This window comes from Lobosporangium transversale (assembly GCF_002105155.1).
Source record: "Lobosporangium transversale strain NRRL 3116 chromosome Unknown BCR41scaffold_10, whole genome shotgun sequence".
NCBI lineage: Eukaryota > Fungi > Mortierellomycota > Mortierellomycetes > Mortierellales > Mortierellaceae > Lobosporangium > Lobosporangium transversale.
The window spans coordinates 291,929-319,034 of NW_019028988.1; the positions used below are offsets into that span (position 1 = coordinate 291,929).

The window sequence follows — 27,106 nt, forward strand, 5'->3', positions numbered from 1 at the left end:
AACCATAATTACCTTGCAAACGAGCTATAGACAAGATGCTAGTTAGTTAATTGGAGCCATGATTCGTTAACTATGGCAGACGGTACATTTTTATTGGATAACTCATTTCCAGTAACAAGTGGTCAGTGTGAAGGGTAGTTTGAGGCTTAGACCAAAATTCCGTTGGCGTGGCGCAGCGCCTAACGACTCGACCGTAGCAGAAGAATGGAAGCGAGGGCAGTGCACAGCACATTCATGCTCACACACATTGAATATGCAAAATATATACGACACGACTGGACACATGCATTCGCTATGACTTTCAATACGCATAGACCGCCGCCTTCCATGTGAACAGGCAGGTACAACAGATACAGAGCAAAGCACATCCTCATTTTTGTTGGAACGAAAGAGTTCAATGCCAGATAATGTCGCGTGGAACAAGCTTAAAGGTTTATTTCGATTTGGAGAAGCAAAACTTTTCTATCAACTCACCATAGAGTGACTTACCGCGTTGCATTGCGCTCACCAGAGGGATGATGTGGCGGTGGAGTGCTTGTTCTCTCTCTGCTGGTTCCTGGGCCTTGCAGTTATTCATCCATCCAAAAGCATCGTTTTATTTTCCTGCAATGTGCCTGCATCCTTTCAGCCTGCGCCATTTGCATGGATATGGTATTTTTCCAAAGTGAACTCAATTGATTGGATTGTTTGCGAATCATCTGGCTTTGCTCTCACTCTTGCTCTCTCTTTTTTGGTTCTCCCGCCATTGGTCTTCTCTCATCATCCCCCATTTCATCCTCATCATCCTCATCATCCTCATCATCATCTTCCTCTTTTCCTCCTCTCTTTATCCCTTTGCTCCTCACTTCCTCACCATCTCACTTAATACTGCACATAAACGTGCTCTTTTGATTTCCATCATCTCACCCTATTCTTTATACTCTAATTCTCTCTCCATTGCATCGCTTTACCACTTCTTCTTCCTTCTTGTGTTCGCGTTGGACACGGGAGCACGTTTCTTAGTCCCCTCCCCCTTTCCCCATCTCATCTTGTCTTCTACTAATATACCTTTTAGTTATTTATTGGCATCCTCCTCGTTGCATCATCTTAATACCTAATTTGCAATCTTGGTCTTTCATTACCTACAACTGTTCTCTTTTTGAAGCAACCTCGCAACCCGATACCATACATCAGCATGGCCTTCTACGACCAACTTGCTCTTCAGCAGCAACAGCATCAGCAACTTCCACCACTTCCACAACACCCATCATTTCAACAGCAGCAACAGCAACTTCTCCAGACCGCGTACAATAGCAATGATATGCGTACCTCTCTTTGGTAAGCAGCAATGACAAGGTTGCAATAGAGATGCACACAAAAAAAAACATGTCCGCAGAAACCAGCTCCTTTGGGAAGGAATAGAACAAAAGCAGAGAATTTAGAATAACTCAACAAAAACTGTCTCTTATCCAAATATATAATATTGAATAATTTAGGATGGGTGAACTAGAGCCTTGGATGGACGAGAACTGGATCCGTGGCGCATGGTACAGTGCTGGAGAGCAGGTCTCGGTTAAGATGATTCGGGACAAGTACACAGGGTAGGTGACAGTTTTATGCCTGCATACGATTGCTGATTTGCGTTTCATGGATATGTTATTGCCTCTGCAGCCTCTTCAAGAATAATTACTATTAATAATGGATATTTTGCTCAAGAACATGAGACTGACGAATGACCAACTCGCTATTCGCTGATTTGCTTCTTCGTATTGGTACTAGTGCTAGTGCCGGTTACTGCTTCGTTGAGCTGTCTAGCCCTGCTGCGGCAGCCAAGGCTATCAGCAATCTGAACGGGGTGCTGATCCCCGGGACCAACAAGCCCTTCAAGTTAAACTGGGCAACTGGCGGTGGCGTCGCGTCCAAGTAAGTCGACGCTTATCAACGCAATATTTTATGATCAAACCACAGATGTCTTGTATTCAGGGGAAAAAAAAAAAAAAAAAAAAAAAAAAAAAAAAGCACCTATCTCACTCATTCACTTTTTGTTATCTTTTAGTGGTCCCGGTGCAGGGCAGGAGTTTTCTGTATTTGTGGGTGACCTGTCTCCTGAGGTCACAGAGTTTATGCTGGCGGTATGTACTTGTAGACTTCAAGGATTGGGATCACGCATTGAATTTCCATATGACCAACTCAACTCTTACATGTGTCTAACCATCTGACCGTATCGTCTTTATGCAACACCTAATCCTCGAAACTTCAAAGTCAAAGTTCCAGGAACGCTATGTGTCTTGTAGATCAGCCAAGATCATGACGGATGCCACAACAGGAATCTCAAGAGGTATGTGTTTTTCTAACTGCAAAAGAAAAAAAAAAAAAAAAAAAAAAAAAAAAAAGTTGACTGACGGTTTGGTGCTTTTGCATTCTTTCTATAGGCTATGGGTTTGTCAGGTTTGGAGATGAAAGTGAGCAACTCCGTGCATTGCATGAGATGCAGGGAGTGTACTGCGGAAGTCGCCCGATCAGGATTTCCACTGCGACACCCAAGAACAAAATACCATCAGGTGGTGTGGGGGGCATGGGGGCAGGAAACATGGGCCCTGTTGGCGGTATGGCCGGCATAGCCGGTATGGGTGGTATGAATCCCAATATGGCTATGTCGCCTGCAAACTATGGCTTCAACTCACCTCTACAGCCAAACAGCCCTCAGCACCCTGCTAATCAATTTAATGACCCCAACAACACCACAGTTTTTGTTGGGGGTCTTTCAGGTGTTAGCCATGAGGATGAGCTCAGAAGTTGCTTCGCTATGTTTGGGGAGATTACCTATGTCAAAATCCCTCCAGGCAAGGGATGTGGGTTTGTTCAGTTCGTTCATAGACAGAGTGCAGAAATGGCTATTAGTCAGATGAATGGCTATCAGATTGGTAAGGCTCATCTATCCTTAGTACTTTTTTCATATTTGTGAGATATATCCTCCATTCACACTGGTGTAATTGGGTTTTAGGTAATTCACGCGTCCGCCTGTCCTGGGGACGTGCCCAAAGCGAGAACAAGCAGCCAATGTCGCCTCATGGGCCGCCAATGATTGGCAGCCCAGGGTATCGGTAAGTCAGTAGTTTTTTTTTATTAAAAAAAAAAAATAAATAAATAAATAATTGATACTGATGCTGGTGCTAATGCCAATACTGATAATGATATATCTTTTACTGTACTTGGGTCGATTGAGCAGATCGCCCATCCATAACCAGTTTTCAGGAATGCCGTTGAACAACCGCGCGTCTGCCCCCTATGGCACGTTTCCTGGTATGATGGCTAGTACACCACCCATGCTTGGCATGATGCAGACGCCACCACCACGTGACCTTATGGAGCATGCTCCATCTGAGCACCAGAATCGTGGCTTTGGTGATAGAAAGGAGAGCATCATGGACCGCATAGACGATGGCGCTACGTGGCGAGGCTCTGGTGCAATCTATGCTTAAACGCCACCAACACTGACCTATCTTTGCATGTCTTTTTTTTTTATCCAACTAATTCTCCCAAAAAAGTTTTTTTTTTTTTACATATTACTTCATGTCCTTTTTTGCTATTTTTTTAGTTTTCTATATACTACCATGTCATGCGCCCTTTTCCCTTTCCCTTTTATTTTATTACTATCTAATTATTTGTTTTACTCTAACGCTGCTTCTACGTTCGCTATGCTTTCTATTTCATACACTCTTTTTTTACTTTTTTTTTATTTTGACCATACCAGTTGTTAGTTAACTTTGTATTTATTGCAACAATCATCTCTAAGTTTTGTTTTTCAGTTTTTATTTTTTTAAAAAAAAACTTATTTATTCGTTTTTTTTTTTTTTTTTTTTTTTTTTTTTTTTTTCTAAGATAAAAAAAATGGTGTCGCAAAAAAAAAAAGAAAAAGAAAAAAAAGAAAAAAAAAAAAAAAAAAAAAAAAAAGACTCTCCTAAGTGAATTTATACAAATATACAAATGTCGAATGTACTCTAAGATTGTTGTGCTCAATTTTGAACCAAAGTCATAAATGCAACAATAACAAACATGCAAGAAAAAAAAAAAAAAAAAGAAAAAGTGATCCGATGGGTATTGATATGTACACGGAGACGTAAAGGAAGAAATGCAAGCTTTCTTTTTTTTTTTTTTTTTTTTTTTTTTTTTTTAAAAGTTACCAAGCTCGCCAATAGCATCAACGTCTGGCTCATGGCTGGCCTGGACTACGAGGCCAGGAACAGAGGTATTATCAGTCGTCTTTGTAGACTTGCTCTTTGATCTGCGTGGAATAGTGGCCTTTGTCTTTGATTTTGATCTAGACAAATTTGTAGATCCACAAGCGTTATTGCTATTGGGGGCATAGACCACGCGTGGCGTAACAAGAGCTCCAACCATGCCTCCTGCAACTTTGTTCTTCTTTTTGTCTCTTCGAGAAGTGGGCACATCAGGGTGACCTTGATGTACTTTGCGGTAATGTCTCCAAATGGCGTCGTTCCTGATAAAGATCATGCTGCAGATTTTACAGGCATATGGCTTATCCTTGGAATGGATCCGTTGATGTCGGGATAGGTCATAGGGTCGCAAAAAGGATTTGTCACATTCGTTGCAAGCATGAAGGCGCTCAGTTGAGTGAGTCTTGTAATGGGCATTGAGGTTGTATTGGCGTAAGAATCGTTTCTGACAGTGGGGACAGATGAACTGACGTTCTTCTTCATCATCTCCTTCTGAGGTCGCTGTAGCTGGGGAACCTGCGCCCCCTTGAGCATCTCCCTCGCCTTCCGCGTACTGACTGGCGGGACTCTGACTTCCGATGCCGAAATAGCCTGCATTGTTGCTCAAGTTGCCGGGAGTACCGGGAGTACCGGTGGCATAAAAGACGCTCGGACTAAGACTAGTTGCGGAAGAGGGTGTGTAGGTTGGGCTTGCAGGGCTGGCTGTGGTCAGACATGCCAATGATTGTATAAGCCCCCGAGATGGTATTCCACTGCCTTGGCTGCTCTGATTGTAGTGCTCTGCCATGTGGGGGCTGAGAGGTGGTGTGGACGAGGACAGGTATGATTCGTCCAATAACTGGATCCGAGCTTCCTGGTCGTCTTCCTCTGTTCCTGCGATACTATCATTATCATCCCCAACACTTCTGTGATAGGCTCGGCTACCGTGACTGACAATATCGTGCATAGTTGAGGCGATAGTGAATGGGTGGGAGGTTGGTGCATGAGAGTGAGCGTGCAGTTGAGCAGGATTCACCACGATCGGAAGCATGTCCAAGCCTTTGGGCGCAGCTGTTGTAACGGCGAGTAGGTCCTTGGTACTGTATTCAACAGGGCTGCTCCAGTCAAGGCTTACAACAATGGCGGCGGCGGCGGCAGCTTCCGGAGAAGCAGAGTAAGGATTATTGTGGCTGGCGTAATTCTGTCCGTGCTGGAACTGATGTTGATGTTGATGTTGATGTTGGTGCAGCGGCTGGTACTGATGTTGCTGTTGCTGTTGCTGCTGCTGTTGCTGCTGCTGCCAGTACTGCGCCGGGTGCTGTAGGGGCTCGCTATGAGGGTGGGTGTAAGTGCCATGAGTAGCCTGTTGACTTTGGTGTTGAGTACGCTGCTGTTGATGGGCATAAGAGACTGGCAGGTGTTGATGCTGCTGCGGATGCAAATGTTGACCGCTGTACTGCTGCGGCTGGTTTAGTTCCTGTTGCAAGAGGTAGTCCATTGGCTGTTGAGACTGTTGAGAGGGAACAGCAGGGGGCTGGAAGGGAACGGCGCTGTTTGCAGTCGGGCTCACGTTGCCAGGAATTTGCTGAGGATACCATGGCATTGGAGAGAATGGTTGTTGGCCAGGGTGGTGTTGATGTTGCTGTTGATGGTATTGGTGCTGCTGATTCTGAACAAGGTCCTGATTCTGGGTCTGGTGTGATTGAGATTGTTCTCCCAGTTGATGCTGTGAGAAAGGAATAGAAGTAGGATGCATTTTAAAAATATTTATATTGTTTTATGTTTGTCCTTGTTGTTCAAACTGGTAGCTTCTTGTTGCTGTTGTTGTTGTTGGTGAGTGCAAGTGAGGGAAAAAAAATGGAAATGTGTGTGCCTGATGCGTAGAAGGAGTAAGAGCGATAGTGACAGAAAGAGATCAAAAACAGAACAAAGAATATCAGAAAACGATAGAGTACAGAAGGCTAGAGAGGAAGGTTGACAAGTAAAGAAAAGAAGACATGGAAAGAAAAAAAAAAAAAAAAAAAAAAAAAAAAAGTGGGACATGGGGACCATTTATGTGAAATCGTTAGCGATGTCAAGGATAAGAAAAGAAAGCAGGTAAAGAGAGAAAAGAGATGGGAGGAAGATTCAATGGCACACGCTACAATGGATGCCTCCGAGGAAGATGCATAGATTTTGACATTTGAATAGGCGCTCATTTTTGTGTTTTCATTCAGTTTTGATTGTCTGCCTTTCTTTTCTGCCTCTTTTTTTTTTTTTCCTTCTGTCATTTGTAACTTTGTTTCTTTTGAGGATAGAACACATGGATTCATGTCTAAATAAACTCATTGACCAATGATCTGCATCGAAAATAGAATAAAGTAAAAAAATCTAATTGATGAAGAGTTGAATAAAATGCAACGTAAAATAAAAGAGTAAAATAAATCAGAATAAATCAAAATAAAATAAAGTATAAAATAAAACAATAAATAAACATTAAAATAAGAGCAACTGCGTATTTTTTCTTTCTGAAGATGAAATAGGGTTGTAAATGATAAATCACACCTGGGGCATCCGGATAAGGATTTATGAGGTGCATAAAAACTGAGTAGGAAAAAAAGGGCAGACAATTGAATGTTTTATTTTTTTGTTTATGCAGACAATGAAGGAACGTGCATTGTTACAAATAACCGCATGTTTGAATAGACACTACTTTACACAAGTGTATACATTCATATACACTATATATAATATATAAATATACACCATCCTATTGTATACATGTAACTGTGTATAATTGACATTGCACCGTAAACAGAAATGTTGGTATGTCTGCCATCATTTCTTATCCAGATGTATCGGCTGTTTTTTTTTTTTTTTTTTTTTTTTTTCTTTTTTCATAATCTACAAAACGCAGGATAGGTTAAAGCCCTGAAGGGATTATGTGAAAGTCATAAAGGCTTGAAGGTCATTGATAATCCACTTTATTGCTCTTCCTTAACTACTATACTATACAATAACTAAACCTTCGTACTCAATAGCACTCGGAACTAATAAAATAGTGTCAAATGCAAGGGAAAAAAAAAAAAAAAAAAAAAAAAAAAAAAAAACACATACACACACAGTTGCTGCACGCTTTACTTGTGCTATTTTGGTCTCCATTTGCCTTGCTGTTGTGGTCATTGTTGTTTTCAACCGCCCATTTTACCGCCATTATCACTTACATTTTTTTATTCGCCACGGTTGATGTGAAAAATGTAAAGAGCTATAATAATAGTCATCCTAATAATGAATTAGTAATGGCAATAGGAATCATTAGCCCTATCAATTTTCATACATTAGCGCACGACTTTTATCTCGCCCTGTCTTACACTCTCTTTTCCTATCCGCACATATTAACTCTCTCATAAAAATAAGTTGGACGAATAGTATCAAAGATCCGAAGCAATTATCATGAGATACCCATGAACAAAGATACCAACTATTCGTCATTCTACGGTGCAAACAGTTCAAAAACAATAGAATTAGGCACGCAGAAGAAACAGCTTAAATAATAATAACAATAAATATATGTTTATATATATACCATTAATTAGAATTTATAATGGCCTTAATAGTTCTTGAACCAAAAGGGATTGCATGTGTGCGTTCAAGGTCTCAAGGAAGACAATTTGGTAGCATATACATTACCTTCCTTACACTCACTTTCTCTGACTAGTTACCGGTTTTTTGCTTAATCGAGCAAAAAAAAAAAAAAAAAAAAAAATCATGAGCATTGCTGCTATTAGAGTATCAGAACAAACACAAACAGAGGGGTATTTCTTTTTTTTTTTTTTTTTTTTTTTTTTTTCCATCTTTGATGTATTTCCTTCAGATATGGCATTCAAGGTTTCTCATCCGCTCCTTTTCCTAAATAAAAAATTGAAGGCTGTGTTTTTTATGAGGTCGAGAGCATCCATGCGATCATGCAAAGTAAAAAACAAAGAGGAGCCCTCGCACGTACTCAAACACATCTTTTTTTTTTTTTTTTTTTTTTTACCAATGGAAAGCATAGGTATATTGGCTTAATTCAACCTTGGTCTCAAGGGCCTCATGGATCCTATAGTCCCATGCTCAACTCCTAACGCACTGACTGGTATGAAGTATAATAATAATAGTAACAGTATTGTATTTTTTTTTTTTTTTTTTTTTTTTACTTATTTTCTTTCTGTGCAATGTGAAATGATTGTCATTTGCCGTTTTGATACACAAAATGCAACCATGTTGATTTAGTGTCTCAAAATATCATTTTCCTTGCCTCATTTTAATGTACTGAATAGAATAAAGAGATACATAGTTCATGCTAAAAGTCTACGCCCCTCATTCTCCCTGATGTCGATCTCATATGCAGCAACGCCTTGATCTTTCTTTACTATGCGATATGTGGCAATGCTTACTATTTTCATCTTCTGCACCTTTGTTTGTCACCATTTTCCGAACAAACAGACTTTTTTTTTTTTTTTTTTTATTTTTTTTCTCGTATTGTATAAGGTATTTTTTGCTGTGCCTGTCGGCCAAATGTTATATCAACGCTTAGTGTGTATAATGTAATGGTTCAATTTAATATATTTGTGTGCAATTGATGATCATGCATACGCTTTCTCTCCTTTGTTTCTTTTTGCTAAGATCTATGCCGTTATTTCGACAAATAGGATTGATTAGACTCTATTTGGGTATCCCTCGTCTATCCATTCCTTTTTGACTCTTCTTTTTACTTCATCTCAATATGCAAAGTGGTATTTTATATACATGTATATGTACATGTAAAAGAAGAAAAAGGAAAAAAAAGAGACAGGTCATTGATTAGTATTTATAAATATTAAAGTTGTGTAACCTGGGCTGTAGCATTGCTCCTTTTTTCTTTTTTACTCTCTCCTTTACTTTATATACTTCATCTATTCATTTCTCCCACCCTTTGAAGCTTAGGTACATGGATATATACATGCACAACCTTTTTGTTGTTACACACAGGTCACAGGATACCCAGCTTTCTGCTTTTCCATATTGTAACCAGCGAGCTGGGAAACATAGTTTTAGCAGTGCCGTGATGTTGGTTTCTTAAGATAAATCTATTTTATTTGGATTGGTCAGTACAGTGCATCATTTCGCAGATTTTTTTTTTTTAAAATATTCTATTCTCTTTTAATGTTTTCAACATTCCACATTAGGGAAAAAAAAAAAAAAAAAAAAATAAAAAAAAAGAGAGCTACGCGTTCATTAATATATCTACGAAGAGAGGTAATGATGGGAGAGGATACCTTGAAAAAGATAGATTAGTCCTTTTTTTTTTTTTTTTTTTTTTTTTTCTTTACCAAAGTGTAAGGCAGATAAACACTAACTTGGGTATAAAGGAAGTAGGAAGGTTCAAGGTGAAGAGATCCAGGAAAAAGAGATTGGTTGTTCGCAACTAGTAGCAAAAACAAACACGTATCCACATAAGGCACGACAGTAAGAATAGACAAACCATGGGGCCAAACAAAGGATGCTGACACATAAAAGAGGAAAAGAAATAAGTAAGCAATAAATATAATCTACAGGTACATTGCAATATAAACGTAATGGGATTTTTTTTTTTTTCAACGATGTCAGATCACCGAATATTGTAGTACGTTCACAGCTCAGCGCCGATGCTCTGCTAAAGATACAAAAAAAAAAAAAAAAAAGAAAAGAAAAGTCTTGGCATTCCTCATCCGGTGGTGGCCGTCATGGTGCATAACCGAATAAAACAAAAGACAGGGAGACAATAAGAAATATTAAAATATTAAAATATAATAAAATAAAATACATCTGAATAGCTCTGTCATTCCTCCACAGAATCCCCGCGGACAGATTGGTGGCAAAATTGTTTACACTAAAAAAAAACTGAGACTAGACTAAGAGGGCGAGGGGTAAGGAGGGAAAAAATTCGCCCTCACGTCACCATCCCACTCTCTTCCTGGTTACAATCTGTTTGTTCAAACTTTAACTTCTAAATCGCCACGTGTGTTATGCATGGGCTTTGTTAAATGGATGTATAACAAAGCCACCAACCCTCTGTCCGACAATGCGTCTGGAAGTTATAAAAATAATGTACAGTATATAATAATATATACAATAACAATAAAAAAACAAAAAGCCAAGACCAAAGAATGAAAATCAAGTAGGACAAATAAAAACATAAATTGGAGTGTACAACAGAAAAGCATTAGTGGATCGCGCGATCTACAATCGTCATGGTATGTTGAAAAATGAAAGTTGGGCTGTAGTGAGAGCCCACTTGTTTGTCTGCAAGCATGGACGCTCTTACACGCTGTTTATTTTTATTGGCATTGTTGTTGCTTTTCTTTTTTGTTTTTGTTTATTTTGATGGAAAGGGGAAAGCGGGAAAGAATTTTTGTTTATGCACAAGGACAGTGGCCACATCCCTCCTCCTCCTCTCATGATATATATACAAACGTGCAGTTGCTCTTGCCATTTTTATGCCTGGTAAGAAATACAAACGTTGATCTTTTGAATCAATTTCTTTTCCATCATTTCGGACCCGTAAGGAGCTTGTCTATTTTTTTTTTCGGAGCTTTTTTTAAAAAAGTGAACGGACTCCAGATGCATTAAAAAAAAAAAAAAAAAAAAAAAAGGGGGGGGGAGGAGAGAGAGAGAAGAAGATTGTGGCCATAGTCCAAATGTCCATATCACTTTGGTTTGGATTGAATTAAACTATTATTCTCTGAATCCAAAGTTCAATGATTCTCTATCTCCAAGATTGAATAGCAGATTAAAAAGAAGAGTCATTACTTCAAAAACGATAATATATAATAATAAATAACAACAAGAGATAATAAAGGCATAACCTCGTCTATCTTGATTTTGGTTGTACAAGGCGAAGTTTCTCTCTAAAAAAACCCCCATTGTTGTTGTATGCTATGTGCTATATGCTATTTATGTTCATGTTGCCATAGTTCCAGGGTACAAGGTTAATTGCCGGAGATGCTGGAAAGTGGGCTGTAGGGCTGCACGGCCTTTACTCTGTCTTCCTTTAACGTTGTGGAATGACCCAAATGTAGAAGAGGCTGTGGTGCATAATGAAATTTTCGTTTCCATCTGAAACTTTCTTCAACATTCTTCGTTTATGAGGGCGAGGGGGATTTAAAAAGGAATATGGCGATATTGGTACTTGGATAGTTGGTCAAACATTCCTTATTGAAAAGAAAAAAAAGGCTGGGTTGGCCAGGACAAACTTGCTAATCAAACATTATCAGGCTTTAAAATGGCACAGAATGTTAGTTTGTGTGTACAAGAGTGTGCACACGTGTGTAAAGGGTGGGCAAACGCGTCCTTCCCTCTCCTGTCGGATCGTTTCCTTTTGGCTTTGCTTTCTAAGAATACAGAATGAACGGTCCAGGCCAACGAATGGATATATATTTTCCTGAACATAAATATGGTAACGTAATACACCCGCGTCCACAGGCCTGTATAACGCGTCAAATGTGCATGTACAAATATATCCATATTGGAAAAGCCCACTGGTACAAGCTATGAATAGCCATAGTTAAAAATATCACAAATATCAAAAGAAGTCCTTCTGCCCTTCCGCCTTTACCTTCGCCCTAGCCTCTGATACTATGAATCATAATCAACTCACTTATTGACAAGCGCACAGAAGCTGGAAGTTAAACCAGATTTGGAACGAACTGATTTCTTTTTGGTTAAGCTTTGATTAATTGTCAAGTAAAAGCCTTAAACTTAAATCGCGTCCATCGGCAAAATGGTGGCGCTTATAGTCACGTGATTTGTTAAGGGTCCCTTTATTCTTGCATGTCTTGTTTACTTTTCGAGGCAATGGCTTGAAAAAAAAAAAAAAAAAAAAAAAAAGCAAATAAGCTACTTTTCTTCACTCCACTCATCCAACCATCGTTTATCCCTGAGAAACTGTATTCAGCTTTTTGACAATAAAAAGTTTTGGCGCAGTCAGCTAAGGGCAGAGGATTTACAGGAAAGAACGAAAACTACACAAATTACATTCGAAAAAAAAAAAATAAAAAAAAAATAAAAAAAATCGGCTCTATCTTTTTACCACATAAACTAATAGCACCAACCCCAAGTACAAGGAAACATGTCCGCTGCATCGAAGAATAACGTTGAAGAGGCTCAGCGCAAGGGCGACTTTACCATCAAGCCAGAGTCTGCCACTCCTTCACTCAACACAGCTGACTGGCCATTGTTGTTGAAGGTTAGTGTTTATCTCAATGAAAACCAGTTCTCTTTTTTCCAATACTGCAAGTCAATATTTCGCTGTTTGAAGGTTTCTTTCTGACAAATGGTTTTCTATTACTTGCTTGTCTTTGGCTTTTTTCTTATTTAGAACTACGATAAACTCAATGTCCGCACTGGTCATTACACTCCTATCCCTAGCGGATGCTCCCCCTTGAGACGAGAGCTTACTGAGTACATCAGGTAACAATCGATCTACTGAAGGGAAAAAAAAAAAAAAAAAAAAAAAAAAAAAAAACTATCTTTTGGGCTAGGTCAGAAGCTAAAAGGCATTGGTCTCTAGGGAAAAGAAGACTTTTAATTGACATTTATTTTTTTTGCTTCTAACTAAAAAAAAAGGTATGGTGTCATTAACTTGGATAAGCCTGCCAACCCTTCCTCGCACGAAGTTGTCGCTTGGGTCCGTCGTATTCTTCGTGTTGAAAAAACTGGCCACAGTGGCACACTTGATCCCAAGGTCACTGGATGCTTGATTGTTTGCATTGATCGTGCAACTCGTCTGGTCAAGTCTCAGCAAGGTGCTGGTAAGGAGTACGTCTGTGTTCTTCGTCTTCACGATGCTATCGAGTCCGAGAAGAAGCTTGCTCAGGTAAAGAAACGAAATAGGCGTGAAAAATACATTGTTATTCTATTAGTTGTTTTCGGTTTTCTCCTAAGATTGCTCTCTAACTTTTTTTTTTTTTTTTTCCTTCTTCTTGATTTATTCATTTTTGGGCCCTTAGACCCTCGAGACGCTGACGGGTGCTTTGTTTCAGCGTCCTCCTCTTATCTCAGCTGTCAAGCGACAACTTCGTATCCGTACGATTCACCAATCCAAGCTCATCGAATTTGATAACGATCGTCATCTGGCTGTTTTCTGGGTTGCTTGTGAGGCTGGAACATATATGCGTACGATGTGTGTGCACATGGGCTTATTGTTGGGCGTGGGAGGACATATGCAGGAACTTCGCCGTGTTCGTTCAGGACATATGGGAGAGGAAGACGACATTGTGACGATGCATGATGTTTTGGATGCTCAGTGGATGTATGATAACACCAAGGATGAATCGTACCTTCGTAGGGTGGTTCGTCCTTTGGAGACACTGCTGACAACATATAAGCGTGTGGTGGTTAAGGACAGCGCAGTCAATGCCATTTGCTATGGAGCCAAGCTGATGATTCCTGGCTTGCTTCGTTACGAGTCCGGTATTGAGGTTAACGAGGAGGTGGTGCTGATGACTACTAAGGGCGAGGCCATTGCATTGGGTATTGCTCAGATGACTACGGCAGTCATGGCGACTTGCGACCATGGAGTGGTGGCCAAGATCAAGCGTGTGATCATGGAGCGTGATACCTATCCTCGTCGCTGGGGATTGGGGCCCAAGGCTCAGGAAAAGAAGAAGCTGATTAAGGATGGCAAGCTGGACAAGTACGGACGCACGACCGATGCTACACCAGAGAACTGGAAGAAGGGGTATGTTGACTTCAACCGTGAGGACGCTGCTGCTCCCAATGCCGCTGCAATTGCTTCCGCTGTCTCTAATATTACTGCTTCTGCCAAAGCAGAAGATGACGAGGAAAAGAAGCGCAAGGCTTCTTCCAGTGACTCTGAATCCGAGAAGAAGAAGGAGAAGAAGAAAGCCAAGACTGAGGAAAAGAAGGAGAAGAAGGAGAAGAAAGACAAGAAAGACAAGAAGGAAAAGAAGGAGAAGAAGGAAAAGAAGAGTAAGAAGGAGGATTCTGATTCTGATTAAGCATATTTTATCATTAACAATATATTATGTTTTACTATTTTTATTTTATTTTTATGGTTATCGTTCACATCATTTTCGCATTACAATAAACACTCGGGAGGTATTACAAATATTCTATAAATTTTATTATGGTACACCTATGATACGACATCATAAACAAACGCTACCAGTCGATACCGGATGAAGAATGCGACAAGACTGCATATCGTTTGGACAATCATAACAGAGATGGTTAGGTTTCTTTCCGACATTGGTCCTGTCTTAAGTAGTATTAGGTTTAAAATGGTCAAGTTGGTCATCTCGAGGGGTAGCTGTCCTGTCCTGGCATCGTACTCTACTTGAGTCAAGCCAAGGATCTCGAGGATTTTGATACTGTACCATCCTGGCAAACTCAATTTACAATTTGAGGGACGGATCAAAAATGATTTAGTTGCAAATGACAGTGAGGGAGAAGGAGGCTCCGTTGTGGTGATGGTGGTTGAATCCCTATTATCCAGGTTTGCTGGTGAGGAAGATAGAGAAAATGATGGTGATTTGATAAGCGATCGATGCTGATATTGATGTTGAATGCGCCATGTTACGTCCGCATCAAGATTTTCCTGATCCAGGACCACACGACTAGGCTCCATAAGATTAGTTCCTCTATTGTAACGAGGAACGCGGTGCCGAGGGCAGGGCACCAGTCGGAACAATTGCGGTGCCGATAAGATAAAGTTGAATATTTGGGGAATAAAGAACAAAAGAAGTGTTTTGCTATAGTGCGCAAGAATCCCTACGACTGCGAAGGTCATTCCTGCAAAGTAACAATATGTGTCCCCGATAAAGACGCTGGAAGGGTACCAGTTGTGAGTAAGTAAACCGATGCTGACGCCAATAAAAGGCAAGATAAAATAGAGTGAGAAGCGATGAGTCTCAATTGCAGGGGCTCCGCTGGTATTGGCGTTGAGGAAGAGCGAATCGTTGACGGCAATGGAGCAGGCAATCACAAGCGATTGAACAACTTCGACGCCATTGATGCCTGCCATAATATTGATAGAATGGGTGCAAAATATAGCCACCATAGCCATGTATACGTAATATAATGCACCTATAGGAAGTAAAATGGTGTATATCCTACAGGATGAGTATACTTCTGTAAAGAATATTCCATAAAATTGATCCATGAGACTGATCTACGCCTTTGATTCATAAATTGATTGTAAAGTAGATGAAGTATTTACCAAGATCAATCAATTGACCAAAGATGAAGCGCAAAGGAATTGGTACGACAATATGAGTAACACCCATGTTCACCCAGTAGACCATAAGCAATGGAATGGACGCAATGGCTGGCAAAGGCATTTTGAATCGCCAACGGATGTCCAATACATCATCTGCAAAGCCTAAGAATACCATGGATTGAATTGAGAGAAGTGCAGATAGTAGCTCTGCCAGCTAAATTTACCCGAAAAGAAAAGTATGCAATGCAAGTTAGCTAACAATGGATTTCTCATCATGACATTTTGAAATTTAAAAAGCAAATCATACGCCACCTTCAAATTAGGGAAGGTCAGTAGCGTATTAAGTTCTTGCGAATCCCCATCGCGCGTAGCCGTAAACCATCTCATAAATGGGAATGGGATAAATACAAACATAGTAACCAAGTAGATCAAGCCTGCAACCATGCCCATACTCTCGGGTCTATGCAATTTTACAGGAGGATTATGATGAATGCAAATAATAAAGTCATTTTATTATAAAATAATACACTTTCCTTCTTAAAACCACTTACAGAATATTCTTGCTCTTCTTGCTCAGATCCATGCCCTTCAATCCAGCCTTGATAAAAATTTCGGATAATGCCGGAATGGCATACCATGTTATAATTCCAGCAAGGACCGAAAAACAGATATTGACAATGACAGGATCGTCAGCGGTCGTAATAATAAGAAAGGCTGCCCCAGCTGCAGAGGTTAGAATAAGCCATGCGGTCACTGCAGAAATTTGGCCCATATTGCTGGTTTTTTAGAATGAAAGGTCAGACGTGAATGAGCAAGCCAGTGGACGATTAGCGGACGATGAGTTCTACTTTGATGTCCTGATGTCACTACAAGCTATTGCTACTGCCACTGTTGCACTGTTGCTGCTATTACTGTTTAGTTCCGTCCACTGTCGACGATGGAATGAGAGCGATGAAGAAGAAAAAATTAGAAAAAAGATATTTGCACGGGCCCGTACAAATAACTTCATCCAATTAAAAATTTATTAAAAGGGCGAATCACCCGCCAGCACGTGTCATTGACATTTATCAGAATAAAAATTAGTGGCAAAAGTATGATCTACGCAGGGGTCGAACCTGCAATCTCCTGATTCGTAGTCAGACGCCTTTCCATTGGGCCAGTAGACCGTGCAACCGGCTCGTGTCGTAAATCTGCTATTTACGTATCCTCTTCTTCATTATTTCCATCATCATTCAGTACAGTACCTTAATCATTATTTCCTTTATCAATCCCTCTTTTCACTTTTGATGCTATTTTGCAGCATTCTCCAGGACTATCATTGTTGATTTATGATCCTTTAGTGATCTATTTGTCAGATTATCCTCCTTTGGCACTTTGTCCATTTATGAATTTATCTTTTGGCATTTCGTCCAACTTTTTATTATCATTTTGTTCATTTTCTGTCCAACAGGCCAAGTAGGGAGTAGAGCCGTGCCACAGGTCCTCTGGGACCAAGGAAGTCTACTCAATGCTGACGTGGTTTATGAACAGGATGTAGTACTGTGGCAGTATGACGATGCGGCTTCGGTCGATTATTGGATACCGCTTTATTTGCGACCCCAGTAATGGGGCAACCCATTTATAGAGCTAACATCTAAATAAATCCTACATGACCTCGTGGGTCCTTGTTATCAAAAAAAAAAAAAAAAAAAAAAATTTTGTTCATTTTCTGTCAATCTTTGGGATCATTGACAGATAAGCCCAATGGCTGAGTAGTATACTCGTCAGGGCACCCCCCTGTCTAGCCCAGGGGCCGGGTTCGAGTCCTGGTTAAGGCACATAAAGTGAAGCAAACATGTGCCAGGTCAGGGATTTGCTTGAGTTTTTATACTTTCTCTCCGAGACAGCCTAGTGTTCTCCGCTAAGGCTAAGATCGTGGGTGCACTACCCTAAGTCGCCTGGCTGGCCACATGTCTTAGGTTTATATTCCACCCCCCAGCCGAACCAGCGGTACATCTGGCAGCACATCCCCCCCATCCACCCACTTGACTAGGACAGCGATGATCACAAAGTTTGACGGAGTCCAAAGTAGAAATTTCAGACCAATCCCGCAAGATTTGGGTCCACATGCCAGTGGATTTGATCGAATAGAAAAAAATTAAAAGTCGTCCTTAGCTAGAGTCGGCACGCCAGCCTCCGCGGCTTTTCACGGGCGCAACAGGCCACATCGGAAGGATGGACTTCGAGTACCGATCACGGTGTACATTGGTAGAGAAAAACATGGATACGAATTGGCTCTTCACAGCCATCCCGTGCGAACTTTGAGAGTTTCGCTTGTTTCATAGTTGAGGGCGATATCATTACTTTAGAGCGAGATTATGAAATAAAATTCCTCACCTCTGTGGGTTCTTGTTAACAGGAAAAAAAAAAAAATTTGGGATCATTGACAGATCTTTCCACGTCACTCGCTAACCATCTCAGCAAGTGATAAAAGCAAAACTCAAGGACCTGCACGTGCCCTATTAGACGCCCCAGCCACCCGAATCCCTCTATTCGAACTGAAATTTTGTCAATTGATATTTATTTTTTTAATCTGAAACATCATAATTGACAAAATTTCAGGAGCACTGGTTTACGCGCTGACGCCTAGAGAGATTAGGTGGAATGAAGTTTTTGATGACTATGGATAGCGGATAATTTGTCGTGTTGCGCAACAGGCCACGTCGGGAAGGTGGACTTTGAGTACCAACCATGGCGGTCAGGGTTTATGAAATCATGGATATAGCGGCTCTTGCCGTTTGTGCAGTAATAGCTGTTTATTGACTATAGTTTCTGGAGCATTTTGTTCATAGAGTGTAGAAAATAAATCCCATGACCCTGAGGGTCCTTGTTATCAAAAAAAAAGAAAAAAAAAAAAGCCCAGATTTTACTCAATACTGACGTGGTTTATGAACAGGATGCTGTACTATGGCCTTTCTTGTTCTTAGTGGGGTCGAAATGAATGCAAAAAAGACGCAGGTGCTAGCATTAAACAGCAAGCTCAACGACAACAATAATCTTCATTTTGGTACACGGGCAGAAGAAATCTGCCCGTTGGGCAAAGTTGTGGAAAGATCCACAAGATAGGAAAATGTTACAACTTCGTGGCCGTTTAGAAAGAGGAAAGAGGGAGCAATGGTTGCTAAGAGAAATGGACAAGAGAGGAAAAAAGAAGCGGAGAGAAGGAGAGTGTAGCGACGTGAACAGTGGGTGCAAGTCAAGCAAGAAGCCGCACACTCGAAGGTTATCGAAAGAGCTCGCCGACAAGGGCGCCTACGGTTACAGGTTAGGTTTCAAAGGCTCGACAAACAAGGAAGAAGAGAACAGTTACGACGAGCGGCTTTCAACCGAGCAAGATGTAGAGTACAAGAGCGAAATAAGATACGTGGACACCCCGAGCTCAATGAACAAGCCCTCGATAGGAGGCTCAGGACGAAAGCGCAAAAACAGATGGACTCCTCAAGAACAAGGAATAATAAGATCCCAGAGGATCACCATCGTTGGTATGGCTTCTCTAAGTGCCTAGGTGTAGAGATCTCACGGGTTGGCATGGACAATATACTGCGTCAAAGAGGAAACCATCAACGATGAGGCAGCTGACACTTTACTCAGATGGGTCCCTTGAAGAGGCAGGAAGAAGGGCAGCGCGGATGGCTTATGGAGTGGTGGCTCAGACAGGCCCAGAAAGCTTCACAAATGTAGTTTCAGGTAGAGTCGATGGGCGCGCTTCATCCACTAAGGCAGAGCTAGTAGGACTGTACGCAGCCATCCTAGTCAGACCTCGTAACGTTCCAACGACTGTCTACATAGAGAACATGGTGGTAATGCTTCAGTTCAAGGACCTTGCTCAAAAGCGAGAAACAAGCACTGAACGGCAGCGATTGCGATCCAAGTACGCAGTGTGATGGGCGGCAATCTCGAGAGCGTTCTTTAAGCAGGGCGGGAAGGTAACTGTGAAATGGGTCAAGGACCATGCTGGAAATAGAAGTAATATAAGGGCAGACCAAGCCGTCAAGGATGCCTATTTTGGCGAAATGTAGACAATCAAAGGACGGGACTGAAATGTGGAACAGACGCTGCAAAGTCACCGTCAACTGGGAAAGAGGCAATGGTATCGCCTTTGTAAGCAAATGTGCCAGGGGACGCAACTGTGTTGGAAGGCACACACGTAGCAGAAGTGAATTCTTTGGCTCTCACCAGGGACAACGACGAACAGCAGACGCGAAGGCGATCAGGACTGATGCAGATCAGCAGATGACGGCTAGCTACCGATAGCAGGTGGTGAAAAGCTTTTGATAGATAGATAATGAGCAGTAGGAAAGTAAGTGAGGATCAGATGTGGGTCCACACACCACGCCCATAGGGCATTTATTCATTTTCTGGTGCAAGGAGCATGCACCAGGCAGCTACGTATCCAGCATTTTTAACCAGTGATTTTTTTTTTTTTTTTTTTTTTTTTTTTCGCTTAGTGGCACCAAAATGTAAAATTAACCGCATCGCCACCGGTTGGCCAGTTATCGCCGGTTTTAATCAATTTTTGGGCAGTGCACCAAAACTATTTTTTTTTAATCATGGTCATTTACTAATTAAAATCACTGCTGGCACCATATTAAGCTTAAAAGTCTATCAAAAAAAGTCGTCGTAGACCCATGACACCAAATATGTACATGTGTTTACAAGGCATTCTATGCCTGCCATGGTTAGGACGTGAACAAGACAAAAGGGTGGTGCTGCTTATGTCCATAGCAATAAAGTAACTCTCTTTTTAGTGTAGAAAACGATTTGGTTACCAACTGAAGGAATAGCAATCGTTAGAATATCGCTTGTAAAGTCTAGTCCAGTTTATATTATACATGTCTTTCTCTCAGCCGGGTTCTCTCAAACGCAGGCTTTGCAGCATCTAAATTAGGTGCCAAAGCCTTGGCCTTTCTATCCATTTCCGTATTGTGAGAGAGCTATAGATCGTACGCCTTCTTTGGCATGAAGGGGCTGCACTCTCAAAGGTACCTTTTAGAAAACCAAATACATAACCGGTTGTCACGACCTTTTTGTTTCCCAGAACAAGCTTCTCCAAAGCCCTGAATCACATCAAGCAGGCTAGAATAATTTGATCTGTTAAAGTTTTTACTAAGGATCACAAGAGACACATCTTTCTTTCACTCTTGAGAGATACGTACTGTGCTCGAAGCGTACATTGTCACAGTAGACCGACTACTAGTATAAAAAGAAATGCCTGACTATTACACACATAATTGCCAGACTATAAATACAACACACCTTATAATTTAATAAAATTCTTTTTTCTCTCTTCTTATTACAGTCCTTCTGCATTTGACTCCGTCTTGCACCATAACAGGCAGCATATTCGACGTCCATGGCAAGAAAGGAGCTCTGGCCGATGATGTGGAAGAAAGGGTACAATCCTTCGGAAATATACTTACCGATGTTACTCTGGCGAAATTCAGGCTGGCCTGCAAGCAGGCATTTACCCTTTACTCCGATGAACAAACACGATACCAATCGACATCGACAACGGGGTTGTTGGAAAGAGACTTTCCTCAGCCGCCTCGAAGGACTGCTCAGTAATCTGCCTTGATGGTACCGATGTGTTTGAGAAACACGCAGCTCGTGCGGCGTGAAGCGTCAAGACAGAGCAAGCCGAGGCTGCTGCGGCAGTGACTCTAGATATCTTTAAGGGCCGTGTTGCAGCGAACGGCAACAAAAGAGCAGCATGTTACAGCGAGGGAAAACGTAGAAAAGGCGCCCCGGTTTCCTCTTCAAGCACACACCTCGCTAGTAGGATATCTATGGCAATAAGAGTACAATGACTGTAGTGCTTAAAGTAGAAGTGGACGTTCAGATTGAAGGCGACTGCAGTCCTGATGACGTAGCCCTCACTACCGACAGTGATGCTCTCACCTATGTCAACATTGAAAAGGTCTGGGAACACGATGGCTGGGAGCGTGATTGCGATTGCGTAATCTGGATCGCCATTGTGCGGTACCTATTATTGAAGAAGCCGATGAACGAGTTACAAGGTATTTGCGGCTAATCATTATGGATATATTTTGTACCGTTATGCATTTTATTATATTAAATTCTCTTGGAAGCAACAAAGTTGTGAGGATGAAATTTTCGCAGTCTCCACCAGTACTGTCCGCACGATCCCCACCACAATGCTGTTACACGTCCTTCCGAGTTTTGATACCAACTCTGACAGGTGGAAGACCAGACCTTTGCCTGCATCCTTTTGTCAAGCTCTGTCATGAATTCTTGGCATGCTTTAGGAGTAACTTCGATAGCGGAAAGGTTGTTTGCCATCATGTAGGACATGGCCTTGATGGCATAATCAACCTGTGTCTCGATCATAAAAAGAACGGAGTTGTGTCCTATTTTTTTTTTTTTTTTTTTTTTTTTTTTTTTTTTAAAAAGAAAGTTAATAGAAATTCAAACTTTTCTTAATTTAAAAGAAACGGAACAAAAATTCTGCTCATCATACCAAGACCAGTGTTGGGGCCAAGCAAAAAGAACATGTTAGGAGTCTCTGGAGAGGTTATGCCATAGTACGTTGAAGGGTTCTTGCCCCATCTCTTCTCCAGATCAACTCCATTCTTGCCGAACAGGTACTTTGGCGGGATCATCTCCTGAGCTTTGAAACCCGTAGCTAGGACTAAAGCATCAACTTCCTGTACTGAACCGTCCTTTAATGTCAAAGTATTACCCTTGACAGTTTGGATAGCCTCAGTATGCACGTTGACATTCTTCTTGCACACAGCAGGGAAGTAATTGGATGCTACAACAATGCGACGACAACCCATCTCATATTTAGGTGTGAGCTTTTCACGCAGATTTTTGTCACGGACCTGCCACATGCGGAATCCCCAGGAAAGGAATGTCGTGAACAAACGAGGGAGCCTGTGGATGAGCTTGTTGCTGAATATGTTGATTGTTAATTCGGAACCGTAGTAGTTGAGTTTGAAGTAGATAAAGTGAAAAAATGGAATATAACGGAATAGGAATTTCCACAGACTACTATATGGGCCGTTTCTGCGTGGTATGATATATGATGGTGTTCGCTGATAGTACTCCAATGTCTTGACCTTATCTACAATGGATGGGACCACCTGGATGGCACTAAATTTTGCAAGAACAGAAGCCCATTTTAGTTATAGCATATCAATTGGAGTATTGCAGCAATAATAGTCCTATTTTATGAGACTTAGTATCATATGTATACCTTGCTCCACTTCCAACTATAGCGACACGCTTGTTAGTCAGATCGATTGAATGGTTCCATTGAGCAGTGTGCCACTTAGGCCCTTCAAAGTCATCAAATTGCTTTGGGATGAAAGGAATGCGCAGTGGTCCTGCTCCCGAAAATACAATGTCAGCCTCCATCACACTGCGTTCGCCTGTCGATAAATCCATATAATCCACAATCCACTTTTGGCGGCTATTGTTCCATTCAATGCGGGTGACTTCGGTTCTGAAACGAATCTTCTCGTACAGGTTATATTTCTTTGCAACTCGTCTCATATAAGCCCAAATCTCTGCCTGATTCGCATATCTTTGCGACCACTCGTAGTTGGGCTCGAATGAGAATTGATCTGTTATGAAGGAAGTTGAAATATAGCAAAGCATTAGCATGACTTGTGGATAGTCGTCCACAAAAAGTAAAGGAGCCGGTAATCAAGGCATATATGACGTACAGTTAATGGAAGCAACATCACAGGCAGCTCCAGGATACGTGTTGGACCACCAGGTGCCTCCTAGATCAGGTTCAAGCTCAAAAACCTGGTATGTCTCCAAGTTTAATTGCGTTTGAAGACGGATAGCAGCACACATTCCTGAAAACCTGTTATGGATATAAAGGTTTAACAAATTTGCCCGAATATACAAGAGCGATCTTGACATATATTTAATGTAGTTTAACACGAAGCATACCCAGCACCAATGATAGCGACGGTGGGCTTGGTTCCGTCCTTGTATGTCTTTGTGAGACCCATAGCTTAGAGGTTGTTAATACAGTAAAGAGAAAATATTAGGGAGAGAACTAAAGGAGAGAAAAATGAGAGAGTGGGAATGGAAATGAATGAAAGAATGCGCACCAGAAGGAGCTTGAGATTGAAAAAAAAATGGAACTGCCTGCTCTATTTATACACCTTTTAGGTTTAGGTTAAAAGAATTGGCCCCCTTATTGTTAATTGTTTTAATGCTTGTCAAAGAATAAAGGGTTGCCGACCGAAGATTTGGTGTGATTCATTTGGTTATGAATTCATGTCGTTCACTGGTATATGACATCGGCGTCTATTGCCGCTAGATTCTATCACTGTCATTGAGAGCTGATGATAGGAGGCATGCGTACAGTATGTTGGGAATGGTTATGTCGAAACGCGAATCTTAGGGGAGAGTGGATCGTTCGGCTCGCTCCGATTTATAGCATTGTTCCATCCTACTTGACGTGCTCTGTGTGCTCCCGATATTTTAAACAACGACCCTCTTTTAGCCAACCGCGATAGCTACTGGAACCAGCCAGGAGCACTCCATCCGATGATTTTTCATAATTGGCATCTATGGACTCAAATCTCATTGGACAACCTGTATCCTTACCCTCTTGCCCATCATAAAGTATGTTTGAAAACTTTGTCCAAACAGAAGGGAAAAGGTACGCCATGTCGTACATTACGCACGCATGTATGTACAATGTATATATATATTTAAATATATATCTACCTTGGAAAACCAGTTTATATTTCTATGTTACAAACGCTATATGTCCAAAGTGACAATCAGTAGCAACTTCTTTCATGAACTTTTACCAGGCTCGCTTTGGCCATCGAATCTGCAAATGAGCATGAAACAAGGCAGCTGATACACCACGCGGCTCGGAATTGCAAATCAACTTAAATCAGCATATTGGCTTTTTCTAATTTTTTAATTTTTTATTTCCTTGCTTTATTTAAAGGCTATGACAAAATAAAACATGAAAAGGTAGTTGCAACCACCCGTAAAAACATTTTAACGGTTGGACTTGGCAACACGCTCCAACTCATCCTTCTTTTTGATGGCGTAGGAATTGGAGGAGCCCTTAGCAGCATTAATGAGCTCGTCAGCGAGGCACTCAGCAATTGACTTGACGTTGCGGAAAGCAGACTCGCGAGTCTATAGTAGGTAGCAATAGAGATGGGCGTTAGTAACCGTAAGGGGCGAAACCTCTTACTCTGGATCTAGATAAAGCGCGTTATATACAGAGATGCTTGGGCTGTCGTCGAGAGAAAAGTGCCCATTTAGCACGCAACAATGCGACAATAATAACGTGATAGGTATTCAAAGGGTACACATCATGCAGTAAACCCAACCAACTCACTATATGATTTTAGGTTCATAGCACAAGTGTTCAAACACCAATACACTACACTTGTCGAAAGTTGTCACTTCAATGGGATTCACTCAAAAGACAGATTCAAGAAAAAATGGCAACAAAAAAAACTTACTCCAATGGTCAAGAGGGAGATAGCCTGGTTGACACGGCGGAGAGGAGAGACATCGACAGCCTGGCGACGAACGGTACCGGCAGAGCCGATACGGGTGGAGTCTTCACGAGGACCGGTGTTAATGATGGCATCAACAAGAACCTGAATAGGGTTCTGATCAGAGAGCAAGTGGATGATCTCGAAGGCGTGCTTGACGATGCGGACAGCCATGAGCTTCTTTCCGTTGTTGCGGCCGTGCATCATCAAGGAGTTGGTGAGGCGCTCAACAATAGGGCACTGAGCCTTACGGAAACGCTTAGTGGCAAAGCGACCAGCAGTGTGAGGCAAGTAGACTGGAGCCTTGACTTGGATGTAATCGATCAAGGAGATATCCTTAACCTCAACATCATCATAGGACCACTTATTGAAGAGGCGGACGGCGCCATCGGTCTCAATACCGGCAGGAAGAGCAAGGGTAGCCATTTCTGTTACAGGGAAATAAACACAATTAGATTGATGGAATCTGGAAGTGATCGCCAAAGATCCTTGCAATTCTTTTGTCCTGATGTCCTGTTCTTCCTGAGTTCTCAATATCAATATTTAATGAAAGGTTCTCAATAGATTGAGCGATGAGCAGCTTTGCTCGCGTCCAATTGATAGATTCTCAGTTAAAATATTCAGTAAATCAATGTGATTAATAAATCTGAATCTCAAGCTCAATATGACCAATTGTTGTAGTAGAAAAATTTGAAATAATGATTTCTTCCTGTCTAAGTGAACCACGAATGGATACACATTCATAAACTGATGGATGGATAGAGGGTGAAGTTGGATGGTTGAATTCCTTCTGCCCTGTATGAATGGATTGCAGTCCGTGCAGGGTGGTTCAATTACCGAAAATAAAAGTAAGAGGAGGAATTTGAAAGATCTTGGCTGCAAACTAATGAAATACAAAAATTTGATAAGGCCCTTAAGGCGTGAAAGTTGGCATTTTCAGACAGCTTTTATCCAACAGCCTAGGAACCAACGCTGACCATTTTTCTTGCCCTTTTTCACTCCTTACTCATACATGTACAGCAGCACCACAGCACCTTTAAGAATGCTATCAGACTCTTGCTTCCTTCATAGTATAGATCTCCATCAGTTTTATGCATTCTTTATAATAATGTGTGAGCTCCATAAACATTTTTATCACCTCATAGCAATAAGAGTAAGCGATATGTCTATGATTATTTCGAATCCATTTTCTGGAGTGAAGATTTAGCCAGACAAAAAAAGCCACCACTTCGAGACAACGAGAGTATTTTTGATTCTTATGTTGCACCCTGACAGCGAACCTTTCTCTGTAACTCTTTTACCCTTAAGCCTTAACGTGTAAGTAGTCATGCGTACCACTTGCTTGGAATGAACGACTGTGCAGAGAGCAAAGGGTGTCTCACAAACATGGAAAGGAAAAAAGATCCGGCATCCACTTTGGATTAAGTGGCACCACAGATGATTTTGTAATTGCGTTAGAGCAAGAGTTGCTGACAGTAGCCATCACTACCGAGGAACTATATGGGGAATGACAAATTGCTTCCAAGTGTTACTGATGATGTATCATGGTTGTTTTCTCATAAACCTGATAGCCACAAGGATATCTCTTTGACGTCAATCTCACAACTTAACACCTCTACATATTATTACAGCATTTTGGAATAAAAGCTTACTGTTCATCTCGTGGCTAGATATGGAAGAGTCAAGGAAGAGAAAGAATAACGACGAGGCATCCCATACTAGCTACAAAAAGACATCTGTAGCGCACACAAGCAATCAGTTAAACAACATCAATAACGTTGAATCCTATGTACCGTCGCCACATGGAAGTAGTACAGCTGATAGTGAGCTAACTCATGCTAGCCAAGACAGTAGTATACCTTCAATTGGTCAGGGCACTATTTCGAATCTCTCATTGAACAATGTTTCATCTTCTTGTAGTGCAGAGGTTGACGCTGCAAGAGCAGTCGTTATGACGACCATGGCCAATTTATTGGCCAATGCTGGAGATAGCTCCAGTTTGCTGACACACACGAGTCAGGCAAATCAACACTTGCATGGCCAAAAACCGAATCATAATTCAGAACAGCAGGACGATATCAAGCGAGTCAATGATGAGGTTTTCAAAATGCAACAGGATCTTCGGCAACAAATCCCATCAAGCC

General features: G+C 41.2%; 6 protein-coding genes and 1 non-coding gene across 7 annotated transcripts; 2 read left to right on the top strand and 5 right to left on the bottom strand.

The window, feature by feature from the left end:
* Nucleotides 1-1,174: 1,174 nt before the first annotated feature.
* Nucleotides 1,175-3,461, top strand: BCR41DRAFT_369087 (hypothetical protein; the record flags this gene model as incomplete). Its single annotated transcript, XM_022026433.1, has 8 exons — nt 1,175-1,317; nt 1,476-1,580; nt 1,759-1,902; nt 2,036-2,111; nt 2,242-2,317; nt 2,412-2,903; nt 2,984-3,083; nt 3,209-3,461. 8 exons carry the CDS (start codon nt 1,175-1,177, stop codon nt 3,459-3,461), a joined length of 1,389 nt encoding a protein of 462 aa, XP_021883301.1.
* A 997-nt stretch (nt 3,462-4,458) lies between these two features.
* Nucleotides 4,459-4,758, bottom strand: BCR41DRAFT_290059 (hypothetical protein; the record flags this gene model as incomplete). Its single annotated transcript, XM_022020339.1, has 1 exon — nt 4,459-4,758. A coding segment is annotated over one exon (300 nt), but the record flags the coding sequence as incomplete, so codon positions are not given.
* A 7,380-nt stretch (nt 4,759-12,138) lies between these two features.
* BCR41DRAFT_320124 (pseudouridine synthase) lies at nt 12,139-14,295 on the top strand. The gene is made up of 4 exons (XM_022021384.1): nt 12,139-12,420; nt 12,553-12,644; nt 12,801-13,050; nt 13,184-14,295. Exons 1-4 carry the CDS (start codon nt 12,304-12,306, stop codon nt 14,192-14,194), a joined length of 1,470 nt encoding a protein of 489 aa, XP_021883303.1. The 5' UTR covers nt 12,139-12,303; the 3' UTR covers nt 14,195-14,295.
* Nucleotides 14,296-14,324: 29 nt separating this feature from the next.
* Nucleotides 14,325-16,391, bottom strand: BCR41DRAFT_349606 (glycosyl transferase family 4-domain-containing protein). The gene is made up of 4 exons (XM_022023495.1): nt 15,966-16,391; nt 15,727-15,874; nt 15,415-15,628; nt 14,325-15,281 (listed from the first exon to the last, which is right to left on the bottom strand). Exons 1-4 carry the CDS (start codon nt 16,184-16,186, stop codon nt 14,332-14,334), a joined length of 1,533 nt encoding a protein of 510 aa, XP_021883304.1. The 5' UTR covers nt 16,187-16,391; the 3' UTR covers nt 14,325-14,331.
* A 117-nt stretch (nt 16,392-16,508) lies between these two features.
* Nucleotides 16,509-16,580, bottom strand: BCR41DRAFT_t46. Its single transcript has one exon. It is a non-coding gene; the product is annotated as a tRNA-Arg (tRNA).
* A 4,722-nt stretch (nt 16,581-21,302) lies between these two features.
* Nucleotides 21,303-23,560, bottom strand: BCR41DRAFT_320128 (hypothetical protein). Its single transcript, XM_022021385.1, has 5 exons — nt 23,377-23,560; nt 23,142-23,287; nt 22,670-23,039; nt 21,932-22,566; nt 21,303-21,821 (listed from the first exon to the last, which is right to left on the bottom strand). Exons 1-5 carry the CDS (start codon nt 23,436-23,438, stop codon nt 21,526-21,528), a joined length of 1,509 nt encoding a protein of 502 aa, XP_021883305.1. The 5' UTR covers nt 23,439-23,560; the 3' UTR covers nt 21,303-21,525.
* Nucleotides 23,561-24,454: 894 nt separating this feature from the next.
* On the bottom strand, nt 24,455-25,810 carry BCR41DRAFT_349610 (ribosomal protein S7 domain-containing protein; the record flags this gene model as incomplete). Its single annotated transcript, XM_022023496.1, has 1 exon — nt 24,455-25,810. A coding segment is annotated over exon 1 (506 nt), but the record flags the coding sequence as incomplete, so codon positions are not given.
* Nucleotides 25,811-27,106: the final 1,296 nt, after the last annotated feature.

Coding starts and splice junctions, on each gene's coding strand:
- BCR41DRAFT_320124 (XM_022021384.1), top strand. CDS start 12,304: ATGTCCGCTGCATCGAAGAATAACGTTGAAGAGGCTCAGCGCAAGGGC. Junction 12,421..12,552: donor ACTGGCCATTGTTGTTGAAG/GTTAGTGTTTAT, acceptor TTTCTTATTTAG/AACTACGATAAACTCAATGT. Junction 12,645..12,800: donor GAGCTTACTGAGTACATCAG/GTAACAATCGAT, acceptor CTAAAAAAAAAG/GTATGGTGTCATTAACTTGG.
- BCR41DRAFT_349606 (XM_022023495.1), bottom strand. CDS start 16,186: ATGGGCCAAATTTCTGCAGTGACCGCATGGCTTATTCTAACCTCTGCA. Junction 15,875..15,965: donor AAGAAGAGCAAGAATATTCT/GTAAGTGGTTTT, acceptor AAAATTGCATAG/ACCCGAGAGTATGGGCATGG. Junction 15,629..15,726: donor TGACCTTCCCTAATTTGAAG/GTGGCGTATGAT, acceptor GGGTAAATTTAG/CTGGCAGAGCTACTATCTGC.
- BCR41DRAFT_320128 (XM_022021385.1), bottom strand. CDS start 23,438: ATGGGTCTCACAAAGACATACAAGGACGGAACCAAGCCCACCGTCGCT. Junction 23,288..23,376: donor GTCGCTATCATTGGTGCTGG/GTATGCTTCGTG, acceptor TATCCATAACAG/GTTTTCAGGAATGTGTGCTG. Junction 21,822..21,931: donor TGGCCCCAACACTGGTCTTG/GTATGATGAGCA, acceptor AAAAAAAAATAG/GACACAACTCCGTTCTTTTT.